This window comes from Fusarium poae, chromosome 1 (assembly GCF_019609905.1).
Source record: "Fusarium poae strain DAOMC 252244 chromosome 1, whole genome shotgun sequence".
Taxonomy (NCBI): domain Eukaryota; kingdom Fungi; phylum Ascomycota; class Sordariomycetes; order Hypocreales; family Nectriaceae; genus Fusarium; species Fusarium poae.
In genome coordinates, this window is record NC_058399.1 from 1,432,316 (window position 1) to 1,449,962 (window position 17,647).

Consider the following 17,647-nt stretch of genomic DNA (forward strand, 5'->3'; position numbering starts at 1 on the left):
GCATCAAAACCTGAGGCATCAACCCGCACGATAGCAAGGCCGAAGCGCTCTAACCGGGGGCGAGGAAGCATCCAATAGTGCTTGCCAACCTCTCACGAATTTTCCCCCAAAACCCTCAATCCGCCCATCTCCATCTCCCCGGAGTCACCCCAATTGAGCCTCTACCAGCCATTCAAAATGCTCATCCAACTCTCTAGGGCTACGGTAAGAATTGCACATCTTTTATCAATGTTCGTTATAGAAGCACAGGACTGATAAATTTGTAGCGCGCTCGCTCCGCCGTTGCGGCTGTTTCTCGTGTCGCCAGACCCAATGCCGTCCAGGTGAGGGGCTTCATTGCTCCTACCGTCTCCAGGAAAGGTAAGATCTTGCTATTATCGCTGTCCGCACTTTGAAAAAAATCTCCTCCGACGTCGCGATTCGGCCTCTTCGATTGTCCAGTTCATTTTCTTCCGGTCGGATCTGTCCTATAGCCGAACTTGCTCTCCACCTAAGCTCCGACGTCGTCAAACATCATTCTGATGCGGAAAGATATGAAATACAAACAACGAGTCGTCGCTCTTTCGACACTTTCCCCCGAACTACGCCATACAATTCGGTTTATCAAAATATGGCCTGACTTGGTCAATGTTCAATTGCTGACATCATACTTCTCACAGCCGACTTCGTCCAAGAGCTTTACCTCAAGGAGCTCAAGGCCTACAAGATCCCCGCCGTCAAGGAGTCCGATGCCGAGGGCAACGTCCAGACCTTCAGCGTCCCCAAGACCCCCGCTTCCCCCGAGGAGACCGACCTTGCCGGCAACTTGAAGGAGTACGAGAGCATGGCTGTTGAGATCGAGGGCCAAGACACCTCCGCCCAGACTGCCGGTACCCCCAAGGTTGCTGACTGGCTCGAGGCTGAGGAGGACGAGGAGCCTCACCACTAAGCGGTTTTTCTTTTACTATCCGTTACCATTTGAGGGTGGCCCATAAAACTATCCGTACCGCAGCAACATTTCGGGTGTGTCTCATTTTTCACCGCCCAGCTGCCGTTACTCGGGGATAGAAAAAGAGGGAGGGCTGATACCAAACTCAGTCCGAGGATGAAGAGCCGGGATGCAACCAGGAAGGAGCTGAAGCAAGTGGATTGGGGACGAGAATCCTGTGTACATTTTTCCTAAAATACAGCCTTCGGTTGCCTGTAGGAACTAATTGCGAAATGCCAACGTTAAATGAAGCTCAAGCAATCTTTTACTATTAATGACCTTCCATTACCATTGATGTGATATGCCCCAGAATCGTGAATATCAGGAAGTTGTTTTATTCCAACGTGTTATCACTGACCCAGCAATTCCGGTACACTTGAACTGGTACATAGTATATCACAGACCTTCCTTCATCCACTGATCATCACGATGGTCACGATCAACATTGCCCGGGTTTTCTGACATCAGTGGTACAGAGCCTCCGAGGGAGCGTCTCTACGCTCATGTGTCAATGACACCTATTTCGATTGCACCGACTTGAGCTTGTCGACGTCAGGTGGCAACCAACGTCATTGACAAACCACAAAGGAGGGACGGAAGGCTGCATATGAAGCCAACGATAGGCTACTATATCTAACACGGACAAGCTCAGAATAAACTCTGGAGTGAACAACATAGTTCCATTCTGGGATAAACAAGGCGTAGCTAGCTGCTGAGCCTGGTAACACTTTTGTATGTGAGAATATCAGACTTTGAAAATCGGGGGAAAACACCCAGTATTCGCGAGAATAAGATTGCTTTTTTGAACTTTGACCAGCATGAATGACTCTTAGTTACAGAGCGTGGGACGAAGTCAGTATCAAACTTTAGGAATGGTCAACAGCCACCAAATTCTACGACATAAAACGACCAAGGATATATGCGCACGTTATCTTATGGCATTCTCATTTCATTACTGCATATGGCTCGTCCTGTTATTGGGAATCAAACTAGCGGAAAAAGCTATCAAAGAGGGAATCGTCCAAAAATGACTTTGATCCCTTCTTTCCTTCCTCTCTTGTTCTCTCTCTCCCCCCTTTTCTCTCATTTTACACAACCGTAAACGCCATCAATCAGTCCTGTACAACACGACGACCAATGCAATGCAATACCAGCCGACCTTGATGCATATAATTCCACAATTAGACATCCATAGCCCACATGCAAAATAAAGGAAAGGGGCAAAGTTTGGGTTTCGCGAAAATATTACTTTTTTGTTAAAACACGTAGAGATAGATGGATCTCCAGCATGGTTGAAACGCCGTGGAGTTTGACTTGAATAAAACGTGCAAGAAACAATTTGCCGCATTATACGTCAAAATGAGAACCTCCCACCATGTGCTCGTCGTGCCCAGTCTTCACGATCCCACTCATCCGGTTTGCCTTCCTGAGGTCAATGTCATCCAGATTATCCCAATCGTCGTTATCGCGGTGTCTGCGGCCGTGAACATTCCCTTCATCCATGTCTTCGTCAATAAGTCCTGCTCGATCTCGCATGTGGTCGTCAAGTGCGCTCTCATCAACAAATGTGAAGCCCTGGAAGTTGGCTTGGACAGATGGAGATAGAGGTGTTGAGGCGGCGTAGCCACGCGCCAACGCAGCGGCACGCTCGTTTAGAGAGCCGTTCTGATCCAGAGCAGTCGTGAACTCGGGATCGAAATATGAGACATCTGTCTCGGACTTCAATTTGGGCTTGAAAGGAGGAGTGATGAGCTTCTTGGTGAGTAATGTCCAGTCCACGTCAGCAAAGAAGGGGTGTCTCTTCAACTCCTCAGCATCATCAGTTGCACCCAATCTGTGCTTGGGGTTTCGGTTAAGGAGTCCCTTGACGAAGTTCCTTCCTTCCTGAGAGAGGGTGTCCCGTGGGAACCTCACCTTACCGAAAGCAATATTCTTATACATCTGCTGAGTATCTTCGGCATAGAATGGGCTCCAGCCACAACACATCTCGAATACCAAGACACCGAGCGACCAGAAATCCACCATCTTGGTGTAGCCAGATTCATCCAGCAAAACCTCGGGTGCAAGATATTCGGTAGTTCCACAGAATGTATTGGTTGTGTCGTTCTTCGTAAGGTTGGCCTTGGAGAGACCAAAGTCGCACAAAGCGATATGGCCATTCGCGTCCAAAAGGATGTTCTCGGGCTTCAAGTCTCGATACACAATGTCGTTATTGTGAAGGTGCTGAATGGCCAAGATCAACTCGGCGATGTAAAACTTGGCTCGCTTTTCATCGAACCGACCCTCCTTCTGCAAATGCCAAAAAAGTTCACCTCCAGACATGTAGTCGGTGACCAGGTACAGTTCGGATGGTGTTTGGAAAGAGAATTTGAGGCCGACGATGAAAGGTGAGTCGGACATGGCTGTGCGGACCAGAATATTTCGCTCGCCCACAGTGTGCGCGACCTCCTTTTTCTGTACAATAACCTTCTTCTGCAGAACCTTCATAGCATAGATGCGTTGAGTATCCTTCTTTCGCACTTGGTACACCTGACCAAAGGTACCCTTGCCAATCAGCTTGAGAATGTCGAAATCCTGTGGGCCGAATTGCTTCTTTTCAGCCCTGTGGTAGATAGCTTCGAGGAAGATTTCGCCGGTCGGCGCCTTCTCAGCCATAGTATCAGCATGACCCTCAAGCTGGAACCAACCCTCAACAGTAGTGCCAGGATCCTTGCTGGCCTGGAAGTCAACATGACCGAGGAACTCATCTCCTGATGCCCCATGATCATATACTGAGACATCAACAAGCATATCGTAGTCCACCACGTCGCTGTTTGGTGTAAGTGATAAATCTCATATAAGAAAACAGACGAAACTTACAACTCTGCTTCCGCATCCCATTTTGGGTTGGTGAAGGATAGCTGTCCAGACCGGGTGCGGACTGAGCCACCGTGATCATGGATACTGGTGTTACTGCTCTGTCTGCTTCTCATGGGAATGGCCAAGGGACGGCCTGAATCACTTCCTGATCGTTGGATGGCGATGCCACCATGAGCGGGGGGTGGGTCGATGCTGAGGTTGTCTTCCTCATCAATATGGTGGGGACCGCCTGAGATGAGCTCACTACGCTGGAAAACAACAACAACATAAGGGTCCCGGCTCTTCCTGAGTCCTCGAGCCTCATTGATCTTGATGGTCAGTTTACCCTTGGCAGCAGGTGCCTGCGCACCGCCAGAGCTCCTAGGAGTCTGGGCGCCGCTGACTTCAGCGCTATCATGGCTGGTTCTCCCAGAGGAGGGGGCTCTCTCAGAGGCCGAAGGTCGCGCAGCCGACATTGCTCGAGTAGGAGTCGAGTTGCCGCTCTTAAACGTCATACGAGTTAGCTCCTTGAGTCCATTAAGAATATTCCACTTGCCGGGGGCAGCAACTTCAGAATTGTCTGAACTTGCAGCACCAGGTTCGGGGTGCGAGGGCTGAATGGAGTCTTTGGTATGTGCTGCGTTTATGGAGGAGTCAAGTTCAGGTAGTGATGGGTCATCAGAAGTTTGAAAGTGGGTGGTGGTAAAGGGCGAGGCTGTGGGTTTCTTGGATTGTGTCTGCTGTGTAAGAGACTTAGGCTCGACAGCAGCCCTGCCATGGGCCCCTGAGTCGGCAGAAATCATGTCCTGGGAGATAGAACCCCCCGAAGACGAGGGCTGAGATGTGGGTGGGGTTGGGTAGGGGTTTGAAAGGTTATGCTCATCGCGCTGCGTGGTACTCGGCATGCGATCAAGGCTCTCATGTTGAAGAGGCGGACGATCAAAAGCCGAAGAGCCACAGCCGCGAGTAGAGCCCTCGGGGTGTACCTGCAACTGCAGGTCGGTAGGTGGAGCGGTTTGAACTAGAATCCCGTCTAGAGTGGTATCGCTCTGAGACGAATTGGGATCTGACGAAGGCGCAGAAGGATGATTACGAACCTGGCCAAAGTAACTCATGATACTGGGCAAGCGTTTGTCCTGTAGATCGGGTTGAGGAGTAGCTACACCGGATCGAGGAGTATCAACACCGATGTGATCGACATTATCCTCGTCTGCCGCAGACCTGACGTTTTGGTTAATAACCCCATTCATTTTTGTAAGAGATTTCCAGTGAGTGAATAAATCCTTCTACACCGAAGCAACTGCGCGGGGGGGAAAACAAAGTGGGAACACTAGTTCATGACGGCTGCCAAGCGCGTCAACTAGAGGGTAAACAGGGCAAAGACCGAAAGGGACCACCAAGGACAACAAGCAATAGCGGTCGAGGTGGACTCTGGCAATGCGACTATGACGAGAAAAACACGGAATGGCGAGATATCATTTGGAGCTCGATGTACAGAGCAGCCAGTGGTGTGTTCGCGAAAGTGTGGATGCGAACGAAACGCCAGGACCAGCACCAGTGAGCGAGTAGTACGCAGTATAGATTGGGATGGGAGCCAGTCTTTGCCGAGAGCGGTCGTGTAAGACGAAGCGTCAAGGGACCAAGTGGATGCTCGAAACTTGCATGTAAAGGGAAAAGAAGACGATGACGAGATCAATTCTTTTACTGCCAGGAGTGAAAATCTCGTTCGCTCGGTGGCCGGGGTAGGCTTGTTCAAAAAGGCCTTTCCTTGCGAGTTACCAGAACTTTTGCCTGAAATTTTTGGCCTAGGCAAGGAGCAAAACGTGGAAAACTGAAGCTGATAGCGGGGCCAGAACGCAGGGACTGACTCTGGAGCTGGGCAGCCGTTGATTGTGCCCAATCAGAGTTGGGGCGAGTCAGGCCTAAGCTTGCAACAACACAAAGGACGAGCTGTCTCTTGCATGTGGAATTGTGAGTGTAATGCCATGGTTGACTGCCGGTTTGGTTGTTGGTCTGTTCGTGTTGTAACAAGCCTTGTAGGAGGATCTATTAGGGGCCCCCGAACATGAATTCGAGACGACGGCGGCCGATTACTCGGTTCCATTGCGACGGCGAAGTCGAAAGTACGGCATCGCCTTGATTGGTATCTGGGCTGCTTGTGCTGCCTTATGCGTTCGTTTTGTTGTAATAGATACGTCTTGTTCTCTGGTGCTGATAATGCAAGGATCGAATCTCATGTTTTCCATATTGGCCAGGTTCCGCCAGCGATCCCAGAGTAAAGACTCGCCAGCTATGGGGAATGCATGCTCTCTTCCTGCCAAGTCGTCGACACTTCATCGTCCTGACCTGCAGTTACAGGGCAGCCGTCCACTGGATAGAGCCCAACAGCGCCTAAAAGTGGAATACAGGCTTGTCTAAGCACCTGTAGAGGCGCCGGAAGCGGTTCCATTTTCATGTAAGGTGAGGTGGGTTCTTTCAGTAGGCGGTGTCGTTGGTAGACCAGGGACTGGACAGCTCTAGCCGGAAGAGGACTTTGACTTGGCTTCGCTGAAGTTGAGGTGCTGAAGTCCGGGTGCTGCAACCATCCTATCGCCACCGCCGCCGCTCGTCCTTGGTGAGGGGGACCCAATTCCAGCAGCGCAGTGCAGCACAACCAGACACTAGACACTGCTCGGATCCGTGGAATGTCGATTTGAAATACACCAAAAACGCGGGATGCAAAAATAAGAAAGCACCAAATCTCGAGCGCAAAACTTCAAAAAGACAGAGAAAAAGCATTCACTAACCTAGACATCATTGCTTGAGTTGCTCTTCGTAACAGGTCAAAACCTCCTCCCGCATTCGAAGTCTCAGTGCCTGTCATGGCAGCGATTGCGAGAAGCTTTATTAAAGCTACCGCGGCTTAAAACAGGGCCGAATTGTCGGGGCGGAGGAAGAGAGGGGCGAAGAAGCGGGTATATTGCGTGAGATGAATGGTATAACGTCGTCGATTGGGCGTCGCTGGCCCAGGGATCGCTGTTCGGTTCGAGGACGGGACGAAGAGTGCGATAAGGGTCGATAACCAAGCGAAGAAGAACAAGACGGAAGGTGAGGAAAGGATGATGGTTTATTGTTGGGAGAGAGGGGAAAAGATTTGAGATGGCGCGGGTCAGAAGAAGTGACGGGATGGAGATGATAATTACAGTAGATGTCTTTTTGGGGCAAGGTCAAGGTGAGTTGAGGTGGGCGTGCGAGGGCGGTAGACTATGGCCTGGCATGGCATGGCCTGGGGGTGTGTTTCCTTTGTACAGTGCGCCTATATAGGTACGTGAGAAGTGAAAATTAAAGGTAATGTAAACGTAAACTTTGAACAAGATGCAGCCAATTTCCAAGTCTTTTTTACGAGACAGTTGTCTAGTCAGAAATCTATAGCAAGTAAATTGAAGCTTAAGAGAGTTGTAAAGGACAAATCAGGTGTGTAGGTAGGTAGGCAGTTGGGGTTGGAAGGAACCACTTGCTATTGCTGGTGCATGCTGAGAGAGGCTCATCAACAAATAATTCACCAGATTACCTCACCTCAGCTTTTCAGGGATACTCAACCCGAACGCAATGCGTGCTTACATCACTTTTGACTATATGGGATTCGAATTTGCTGCGCGTATCGTTTTTACCGACTTACGTTAACCTGTCGTGTTGCAGGTACGACCTTGTCGTCGACTCCGAGGTTATAGATGTCGAGGTTTTTCGGTATTCGGCTTTGTAAACAACATGGCTAGCTGATGAACTAGAGTTGGGACCTTTCATTGATGGCGTTGAAAGCTGGCTCGGCGCCATCCGTCCAAGTCAAGTCAATATCAAGTCTCAAACCTGATCCAGCTTCAGCTCCAGCTCCAGCAAAGAACCCCTCCAACTACCTTGCAGAAGAATGACCCCGCCCTGCCTCTTGATAAAGTGATAACGGGTTTGAAGATACGTACGGATGCGTTTTCACGAGATGAGATAGGTTTAGACGAATTGAGAGTGGATGCGTTGAGAAATGTCCATGACATCACCGACACTGGATGCGAATTCATTATGAGTTGTTTGCAGTAACCCTGCTAATATTGGCTCCCAAGTCCCAACAGAGAAGGACAGCTCAGAGAAGGACGATACACCGTACATTTATTTTTTGGTATGTTTTATTTTGGCTTGGTTGCTTACAAAAAGAGCGGTGTCTATTTTCACGCGTATTGCAAGATGGGAAACCAAAAATGCCAGTTGGTTTTGGGGTTTCAACTGAATCATGATTTGAATGTACGTATCTGAACTACTTATTCGGAACCGACGTCCGTATCCACTAGCAGGAGGTTCAGATTACAGCATAATTTACAACAAACACTCCACAGTGCGTATATCTTTTTGGCAAATCAAGTGAGAACTTAGACAGTGGAGAGTCGATCCTTTTTTGTAATCAATAATCGCAATTCCCATCTCTGAAACGACATGACTTCAAACTAATGGTGGGGGGTTTTCACTTTGGCGGGGTTTCAGTTTCAACCAGAGTTCTCTCTTGATTGCAGTTACATTACATATTGCATGTTTTCCCTGAGTTAATTTCATAACAAAATAACCCATCGTGACCGACAAGTGCACATAAATACGTGCTGGATTGGGTCGGATTAGTGATGGTATGGCCTAGCCACTAACTCCCTAACTTGCCGTCGCCTATCTCGGCTCTTTATGGAGCTGGTGCTATAAAAATATCTAGGCAGGGCCCTTCTTTAGTTGGCCTGGTGTTTTAGTAATTAGTACCCAACCAGGCGTTAAACAAGATCTTGATATGTAGTATCGAGATTTCTTAGAAACAGGTATGATTTCAAGGTGATGTTATCTAATTCTGATCACAAGGCTTCCTGCAACAGGATAGGATTGTCCAAATTACTTTCAACTCAGAAAGTATAAGCGAATTTGTCTCAACCCCGCCACAGCAAATGCTTCAGCAACAGGATTCTACAGCACCAGCTGATCAGCAAAATGCGATACGTATGAATGTCTATCTTATGACAGGCTGCCGACTGCCTTGTACCAAGAACTCTTTTTTGTCACGCATAAGCCTATGGTTTCTTTTGGTTCGGGGCGACTGCCATGTTCCTCCAGCCGTCTTTTGGCATGCAGGATTGTCTTTTTCTTTGCCAATACTCATCAACTCTAAGTTGTTGCCACAAACACTGTTCCTTTTGGTTCTCTGTTACTTACTCATCTTACCAGCCTCGCTGCATCAAACTCGACCCCAATCATTGGCCAGGAGTTCAAAGACCATTAGAGTCCAGTAATTTTGCTCTGCATCTCTGGTGAGTCGTCAATACGGATACGGGTTCGTTGTCAGCCTTTGTATTCGGTTGTATCGTAGTTGTGTATAGAAGATTACGCATTCTCGCTATCCCTGTGGCCGGAGCAAAGTAAGCGACTGCACCATGCGTATTGCCACTATCTACGACAAGGATAATTTGTAGTTGTGTCTAACACAACCTACTCGAGTCATCTGAATACAGTACTAGGTCTTAGCCATGCTGTACCTAGCCCACCTTGCATAGACAGTTTCGGCAATGCTTTTAGCACCGATATCTGCCTGGGCGGTCTGTATACTTTAGTTAGGGTGACAAGAACAACAGTCACTGTCGGCATGTCCGTATAGTACTGGCCTGTCATGCCTACTCATCTGTCCGGTATCTAATACTGCTACTTTCACATGTTGGTCCCTATCTGACTATGACGAATACTTTACACACTTCTAATAGGCCACTATACACATAGACCACGCATCACAAGTCTGGTCCTAGTGTGATGAATGATCGACTTTCAGCCTCTACTGCAACCTTCCCATGTGGTTGCCGTGTAGCAGCTGGTTACCCAATTGGGCAATACCCCGATTGTGATACCCAGAATTGGATACATCAACTTGCTAGTCGTGGTGGCATAGGGATACAGTGACATTTGATCTTGGGTGGTCTAGTGAAACATGTCAGGGGTCAGCAAAGCGACATGCCTGTGCCCGATAGCTGAAATTTGTGGCGTCTCATGGCTGAGCTTTTCTCTCTTGTCAGCTTATTATATCAAGGCTGAGCCGCTCTCAACGAATGCAAGGCATCTACAGATCATATAGGAGAGTTCTCATAGGGTTGGTGAAGTAGTTAACAGGTGCAAAGCATCTGAGCCGCGTTTGCTTGTGCGACTAATATCCTGACAGACGGAGATAGGAACCTGGAAATGATTTGTATAGCTAGTGTACCCGTGACATCAAAGCTACAGGACTCAGAAATTGGTGTAACGGAACCTGCAAAAGGGGTATGTTGTCTCGTTTGCTAAAAAAAGGACACGGATCCCAAGTACGTTGTATTTGCTGCTGTTTGACAGGCCCAGCCATGGACATATGCTTTGGTAGAAGGGAGGTCTAACTTGATATTCAGCCCTCGAACAGGATAGCTAAGTTACTCCAATAGCAGGGTCTCCTGAAGCACGGTATATAGTAATAGGCCGATCCAATTCACCGTATTCACCTCTTTTGCGAACATTAAAAGGTTTTATTATCATTAAACGTTTGTGCCAGTGTGTATAAAGTGTTTCCTAGTACGAAGGCGGCGGTTTCTCTGGCCTGCAACCGGCCGTAAAGTTCACTACTCTCGGGCCTTCGTCGATTCTTCCATATTCGGCATCAGAGCTCAGGCTCTCTTCTTAGACTCTTCAATCATCCGGCACCATCTCACATCCATCTCAGAGGTCACTCCTTGAGGATATCTTTGAAGTTGGGGTCGAGACGTGAGCGGGTCTGGATAGTTCACTAAAGACCTTATCAATAATCAACGATCACACTAATGGGAACTTTCTTCGGGAAGAACATACAAATACTGACATTCTGGTCAGTTAGCTTGGCACGAGTCATCTCGCCCTCATCCAGGACCCTTTTCAAATATGTGTTGGCAGTGCGCTCGGTCATTTCGTGTTGTGTAGACGAAGAACGTGGTCCTCCAGCCATTGAATCCAAAGGAGCGTAATGCGTCTTGTAGATATAAATACTGGCTGCTTTGTTCAAGTAATATCGTGGTCGAGATGAAGTTCAAAAGGTGGTTACAAGGCAAGAACTTGTTTTGTTTGGCGGTATTGCATCTTACGTAGTAGGCATTGAATGCTGGGCTGAATGCTTGAATTAGAGAGCGGCTTGGATCCGGATTCCAGTCCAGCGTGGCTGCCCCACCAGAATGACAAGCCACCCCGCAATATTCCATGAATTTCAAGCTCTGAATAGAGACATTGACTGGAAAGATGAAAGGGCAGAAAATGAGTTGTCCAAAGGATATATGCTCTATAGATTTCTGTCATACAACCTAGACTATACTTGACACTCATCACAAATTTCTCTAGTTTTCTATACATTCACAGTGCCGGCAATTCCATCAATAACGCACCCAGACAAGTACCAATCTTACGTCGTGAGTTCCATTCTCAGCCAACTCAGCTCTCCATCTCTCAATGAAAGCCTTAATTAGCTCTCCCGAGGGCCCAGCCAAAAACCCACCAACACCACCAACACCCTGAGCCTGTCTTGCCCTGTTCCTTTTCTCTTTCGACCAAAGGTACCAACCCTCCAAATAGTCGACTTGACCTCGCCCCATGCCCGACTTCACGATATCCAACAATACTGTCAAACACCATTTCCCACGACGAAGACGACGACGTTGACATATAACCTGAACCGCAAACACCAAGTGGAAAGATATTCATCATGAGCAAGAAATCGACATTTGTCCCTGACGCCTGGGAGGATGATTGGGAGACTCAAGCAGACAAGATGGCCAAGGAGCCTGAACAACCCGTCCCTCAAGTACCTCTGTCCAAGGCAGAACGCTTAGCACAGCATGCTGAGCAGAATCGCAAGCTTTGGGAGTCTGCGTAAGCCCTCTCTAACTTTGGCAACTTCCCCAAGTGTTTCGCTAATATTAGGAATTTCCACATGACAGCGATGCTCCGCCAACTTTTAACTACTATGAGGCTAGCACCTCAGGTGTCTCTCTCACAACTCCGTTCAAACCACAGGTTAAAGTACTCAGCCGGAAACCAGTCATCGCTAAGCGCGATGCTACTGCAGGCATGTCCGGACTCTCACTCGATGATGATAGCGAAGTAAAGAAGGAGGTACCAATGACCCCGGAGGAAATCCGAGCGAAACAAAAGCGCGACAGGGAGGAGAAGCAAAGACGATACGAAGAAGCCAGGGCCAAGATCTTTGGAGAATCGAACCCATCTTCAGGAGCCTCCTCACCTGGCACAGTTACCCCGCCGAAAGCCGATGGCTACACTGGCCGCGGCCGTGGCAGGGGACGTGGTGGTTACAGAAACAACGAGACCCGTCAATCCGATAACCGTGGCTTTGATGCTCCGCGTAGAATGCAAAATATGTCGGGCTCGGGCCGCGAGTTGTTCGACCCGAATCACTCACCAAAACCCGAGCCAGTATCACAAAAACGGCAGCCGGAATTTTCGTCGCCCGGAAGAAGCGTAACTCCCCGCGATGGGCAGCAGCAAATGCAACCACAGGCACCAATCCGAGCACCTAAGGGGCCGGATGGAAGTGGCAGAGGGGGTTTCGGCTTTGCTCAGCGAGGTGGTAAGGGCAGTTGATTATTTCTATCGACAAACTTTACCTACCATCCGCCTCCAATCTTTCCAGCCAGCTGCACCACTGTCTCGTCTGTGGTTGCCTCCTTTCCAACGTCGCTAATAACCTCGCGATATGTTGTAAATGCAAGTCTATCTAGTCCAATATTTGTGATCTCCGCCCAATGCGCCAGGGTATCATGTATGTACGAATGAGAAATACCACCAACAGCTTCTGCAGACCCATTAACAATAGCTTCGGTGGTGCCTGCTTCCTCTCCGGAGAAGTATGCCTCGTCGACTTCCGCAAGCCAGCTCTTTTGCTCCTGCGGACCTGGATTGCCAGAATAATCCTTTCGCTCCATGACAACAGGATCGTCGACTTTGATTTGACCACCGCCGTTGGTACAACCTCCGGGACATGCCATAACTTCGACATAACTATATTCAAGAGAGGCTGCCTTGCCTGCCGGCCTTCGGGCACTCCCGAACGGCTTGCCGCCAGGCATTCGAGACGGCTTGGCAGGCTTTAACCTTCGAACAAGGTTTTGGATGTTTCTAAAACCATAGTACCGAGCGGCACGGAAGACTGGCTCGCCGTTGACAACGATAGAGTACTCTGCTACATCGACATTGCGACCACGGGTATGCACAATCTCTGCTCCAGGCGTCTGTGCCGCTCGGCTTTGGAGAATATGCCACAACAAACCACCTGATGTACCGGCCTCGCGAGGTGGATTTCCAGGCAGTCGCCGGGGGAAAAGAAAATCATGAAGTTTGGGATCGGGGAATGGGTTGCTCTTGGACAGTGGTGTTTTGGGAATGCTGAAGAAGTTGAGGCCCCTTGACTCGGCGAGCATGAGAATCTCTTTGCTTGTGATGACACAGTCGACATCACGGACACCTCGGCCTCGAATTTCCCCTTCGGCCCAGACCTCCTCGGTCAGCTCTTCTCGACTGGCTTCGAGCTTCTTGTCGAAGCATGGCATGATAGCCAGGTGCCAAATGCGACTAGGCGAAATACCCAATGCTCGGCTCAGTGTCGTCTTGAGCAATGTGCCCATCAGAGCCTGTGGCGATTTGACCTTTGAAATATGTGGTAGAACATGGGGATGGGTCTTCTCGGCGTAACAAACCCAGCCGGGGCAGGATGATGCGAGTATCGGTTTGGCTGGTGTCGCGGGTGTGGATTGTGAAGAGCTGAGGACTTCGTCTGCGCCTAGGACGAGGGTTGCTTCTCTCGCAGTGTTGGTATCAACAACCCATGTGAATTCGTTATTGTGTTTACCTCCACTTGCGACACCTTCAGGCCCGCGAAACAGATTGTCAAGCATGTGTCCGACTTGAGCCTCCGAAACACCTGCGCCGCATGCTGCCGCCAGGTTGGCTCTTGTCTGAGGGCTCACACTCGCAACGAAAAGCTTTGCGTTCTCATCCTCCAACCCCTCGACTCTGAACTTGCCACTGTCATCAGTCACCAGCCTCAGAGCCGGAGCCGAGTCGAGTGTTGTGAGAACTTCAGCATGGCTCTGGAGGCTCACTAGGACAGCCTCGGCGGATGTGACGCAGCCAGAGCAGGCTAGGCAATCTGTGAGGGAAATCTGTGCGGGCGCATTTGGGTTTGCGGTAGGCTGTTGGCCGTCAAGTATAACTTCGGTCTCGAGAGACTGCGATTGCGGGGGCGGGGCGGAGGGGAGAGTTTCGATGGGTTTGATACAGGCGACACCGGGAGAGATGAAGTCGTTGAGGTCGTCGGCAGATAGAATGGCACTCATGGCGCCGGTTGCTTCGCTGGGGAGTTTCGGGGGGTGGAAGAAGAGAGACGAGGACGCTGTTCAGAGTATCGAGTATGGAGAGTTCGTAGTTGTCGCAGTGCGCCGTAGTTGAGTAATTGCCCCTCTAGAAAATTTAAATGGAGAATATAGACGTTACTGGCTGACAAATAAACTTGTGCAATATTCTGGGACAAAGGGTAAATTGCTTGTTATATCATGGGCGACAAGGCTTCAGTCACATGAAAGGATAAGGATATAATGATGTTTAAAGTATCTCAATCTTCGAACGGCTCTCATGCGGTTCGGCTTGGTCTTGTATAACTAACTCCTCGGAGCGTCGGACACGGCGAAGACGGCGTATCACACCGTGCTAAAATAATAGATAGGCAATAAAGTCGTTATGATAGGGTCACAGACAAGCGAGATCGGCCCCTCACTCTTAAGGGTTCCAGAAGAAAGCGGCTCTTGTCAGTCTGTCAGTTCCATTTTTTGGGTGGCAAGGCAATTCTGTCAGTCCAGGCTCAGTCGGTTCGGAAGTGGGGGTTACCTAGGTTAGTACCTAGGTATGGATAGATGGAATGACCGGATGCAGTACGTACCCTGCTTGGCTTGGATTGTTGGTGACGTATAAGTTCATCTGTTTTGAGACGTCTTGACGTGGACAAGTTCAGAGGCAACGAACGACCTTGTAACAACTCTCTCTACGCTTCCCTGGTACAGTTCTCTCTTGCTTCAACTCACTCTATAATCGCCAATTGACACAATCACGACTTTGTTTATATACATCTTTAACAATGAGTGTATGTATTTCGTTGTGGACCTTTCAATTCACCAACTGACTGATCTTCTTAGGCTATCGCATCGTACAGCTTTGGAAACTTTGCCTGGCTCGGAACTCAGGCACTGCCTCTTATCCTCTGGCCTTCCTTTGTTGGATCGCTTCTCCGATCTGAGAATGATCCTTCTTCCCGTGAGTTACTGACGAACCTTTGTCATTATCGCGACTAACACCAGTTCAGCTCTCGAGACCTACTTTGGTCGATCGCTCGGTCTAGCCCTTCTTGCGCTTGGCCTCATGGTGGTCGTCCTTTCAGGTGCTCTCCCTCTCGATAGCACTTCAAAGGGTAAATATTCACTGCTCACTCGATATCCACCTCTAACACTGCGGCAGAAGCTCCTGATGGCGCACCATCTCCCTATGCCTCCGCCGCTGTCCTCGTATCCACCCTTCACCACGTCTCGAGCGCATTCTACTGCTATGGTCGCTACGCTTGGACCAGCGAGACAGGTTTCCTACTTGGTTGCGCAGGAAGCACAATCTTTGCGATTTTTGGAATATACTGCGTTTTGTTTGCCGGCGATAAAGCTATGACGAGCCGGTATCACAAGTTTGACCAGAGCACGAGCGGATTTCCGTTCAAGAACTCGCAGTCATATCGGGCCAAAAAGAAGGCTCTGTAGAGAAATTGTTATTGGAAATGTGTATAAGAACCGCGGAGTAATTATTAAATCATAGTTTTGTTTTGCTTTCCGGGATCTATAATAAACCCGTCCGCTGTGCAAGATTCCCAATTCCCATGGTCAACTCCCCCAACCCCAACTCCATTTCCGTTCGTTTGGTTTGATACTTAGTTTACAGGATGTCCTTTAATGGGCCAAAGATAGAGTCGGCCAACAACCTCTATTCCTCGGTCACGGATGCTGTTATCCCATTCGTTGCTGTATCTTGGTCTTGGTATTGAGCACCGTTAGTCTTCTCTCCCTCGATAGTCTCGACGGTCTCGACACTCTCAATGGCTCCAGGCACTTGAACATCGACCGCCCCCGTCAGGATAGCCTGTCGTCGACCATGCCAGTCAACTTCACTTTTGATAGCTTGGTGTAGCAGCACTTCCTTCTCGCGCCACTCCTGGAAGTAGATGTTCTCCCACTCCTTGCATTCACTCATAAGTGACTCGCCAATCTCCTCAGCCCACTTGGCCTCCCAATGGCACTTTCGGTAGAGCTTGTCAACGGGGAGTTCGAGCTCATCGGGGGTAAACAACTCGTCCGTCAGGGGTGTAAAGTACTCGGCGTTGGCTTCGTCTCCGTTGATGTCATCCATGTCGTCGTGACCGCTTTGTGAGTGCTGGTTGGTCTTCATAATGATCTTGATCTTGCCTCCCTTGCCCTGGGGTCCGGATTGCATCGACTTGGGGACTGGGTCGGATGGTCGGAGAGCCTCTGTCTCGTGGACGGTTCGCATATGCTTGGCCAGCGCATCTGATCTTGTGAATGATCGATCGCACTCTGTTACAGGTTAGGGACGTCATACGAGCGTTTGGTGTGGGTGAATATACCAGGCAAATAACAGTAGAATGGCTTCTCCCTGGTATGGCTGCGCATGTGCGCCTTCAGGGCATAGCCACTGGCATGAGGCAGACCCTTTCTAGTGCAGCTCATCCATTCGCATGTGTATTTCTTTTGTCTGTTTTCGATATGGGAGTTGTGAATGTGTTCAACCAACTTGTCCATGTTGCCCTGGTCGCCTGCTGGGCAACCGTCCCAGTCGCATTTCGTCACTTGCTCTTGGAAGTCCTCTTCATCAAGACGCGCATTGATAGGGGAACTTGGAATATCGCCTGAAGTGTCAGATGAGACGTCGGACATGCCCTCGAGAGGGTCAGGTTCTGGTACAGCTTCTGGTTCAGCATCGGGGATTACAGCTGATGATGTTGTTGATCCAGCTTCGAGTCGCTGGCGTTTTGAAGGTCGCAGTGTCGACTCGTCGTAGTCATGAACACCATCCTCATCTATTTCCGACTCGTAGGTCGATGAGAGTGGTGATTCCGGTGAAGTATCGCGTGCCATATTCGCGTGATGGATATATTCGCGTGGTTGATACCGAGGCGCGTCTCCTTGGTCGTTAGGATTAGGGAGGGGAGGGCGATTGTGGAGGTTTCTGAGTTGTTAAGGAGAAGTAAGTGTTGTGGAGGTACGAAAGAAATGGCAAGCCGTTTGATGACAAGGATAGGTAGGTAAAGAGTGTCGGGAAGGAACTTAAAAGCAGATTGGCGATAAGTAAATGCTGAGCTGCCCGTTCCAGTAGGTAGCAGGAAAATTGGCCTCCTAAATCTTAGGGTACAAAAATAAGTAGTCTAAGAGGTGTGGTCTAAGGAGCATAAGCTGACTTATTAATTTCGTCTCTTGTGCTTGTAATGGTCGATTTTTCTGTTACCCTGAGACTGGCCGTTGTTCAAGAGCGCCAAGTAGAAGCTTAGCAATACAGTGCTAAAAGAGCAATACGATCTTCAGCGTTTCATGGAGACTTGTTGTCAAAGCATAACTAAGGAACAATAGCGATTCAGGTTATGCCAATCGATGGCGCGCTTCCAGGTCAGTTATTTCTATACCCTGAAACCCAAAGGTTAGAATTTGTAATAAACACATGACTGGATTCTCATTGTCGCATAGCCAA

At 49.2% G+C, this 17,647-nt stretch overlaps 6 protein-coding genes across 6 annotated transcripts; 3 read left to right on the top strand and 3 right to left on the bottom strand.

The window, feature by feature from the left end:
* Positions 1-177: 177 nt before the first annotated feature.
* Positions 178-928, top strand: FPOAC1_000492 (uncharacterized protein; the record flags this gene model as incomplete). Its single annotated transcript, XM_044845107.1, has 3 exons — positions 178-204; positions 267-360; positions 660-928. The coding sequence occupies 3 exons, from the start codon at positions 178-180 to the stop codon at positions 926-928; spliced, it is 390 nt and encodes a 129-aa protein (XP_044711023.1).
* A 1,386-nt stretch (positions 929-2,314) lies between these two features.
* Positions 2,315-6,668, bottom strand: FPOAC1_000493 (uncharacterized protein; the record flags this gene model as incomplete). The annotated part of the gene is made up of 3 exons (XM_044845108.1): positions 2,315-3,776; positions 3,827-5,026; positions 6,592-6,668. 3 exons carry the CDS (start codon positions 6,666-6,668, stop codon positions 2,315-2,317), a joined length of 2,739 nt encoding a protein of 912 aa, XP_044711024.1.
* A 4,875-nt stretch (positions 6,669-11,543) lies between these two features.
* Positions 11,544-12,439, top strand: FPOAC1_000494 (uncharacterized protein; the record flags this gene model as incomplete). Its single annotated transcript, XM_044845109.1, has 2 exons — positions 11,544-11,710; positions 11,779-12,439. 2 exons carry the CDS (start codon positions 11,544-11,546, stop codon positions 12,437-12,439), a joined length of 828 nt encoding a protein of 275 aa, XP_044711025.1.
* A 23-nt stretch (positions 12,440-12,462) lies between these two features.
* On the bottom strand, positions 12,463-14,190 carry NAR1 (Cytosolic Fe-S cluster assembly factor nar1; the record flags this gene model as incomplete). The annotated part of the gene is made up of 1 exon (XM_044845110.1): positions 12,463-14,190. One exon carries the CDS (start codon positions 14,188-14,190, stop codon positions 12,463-12,465), a length of 1,728 nt encoding a protein of 575 aa, XP_044711026.1.
* Positions 14,191-14,984: 794 nt separating this feature from the next.
* Positions 14,985-15,651, top strand: FPOAC1_000496 (uncharacterized protein; the record flags this gene model as incomplete). Its single annotated transcript, XM_044845111.1, has 4 exons — positions 14,985-14,990; positions 15,043-15,160; positions 15,210-15,314; positions 15,362-15,651. 4 exons carry the CDS (start codon positions 14,985-14,987, stop codon positions 15,649-15,651), a joined length of 519 nt encoding a protein of 172 aa, XP_044711027.1.
* Positions 15,652-15,871: 220 nt separating this feature from the next.
* FPOAC1_000497 (uncharacterized protein) lies at positions 15,872-17,040 on the bottom strand (the record flags this gene model as incomplete). Its single annotated transcript, XM_044845112.1, has 2 exons — positions 15,872-16,479; positions 16,530-17,040. 2 exons carry the CDS (start codon positions 17,038-17,040, stop codon positions 15,872-15,874), a joined length of 1,119 nt encoding a protein of 372 aa, XP_044711028.1.
* Between the last annotated feature and the right edge of the window lie 607 nt (positions 17,041-17,647).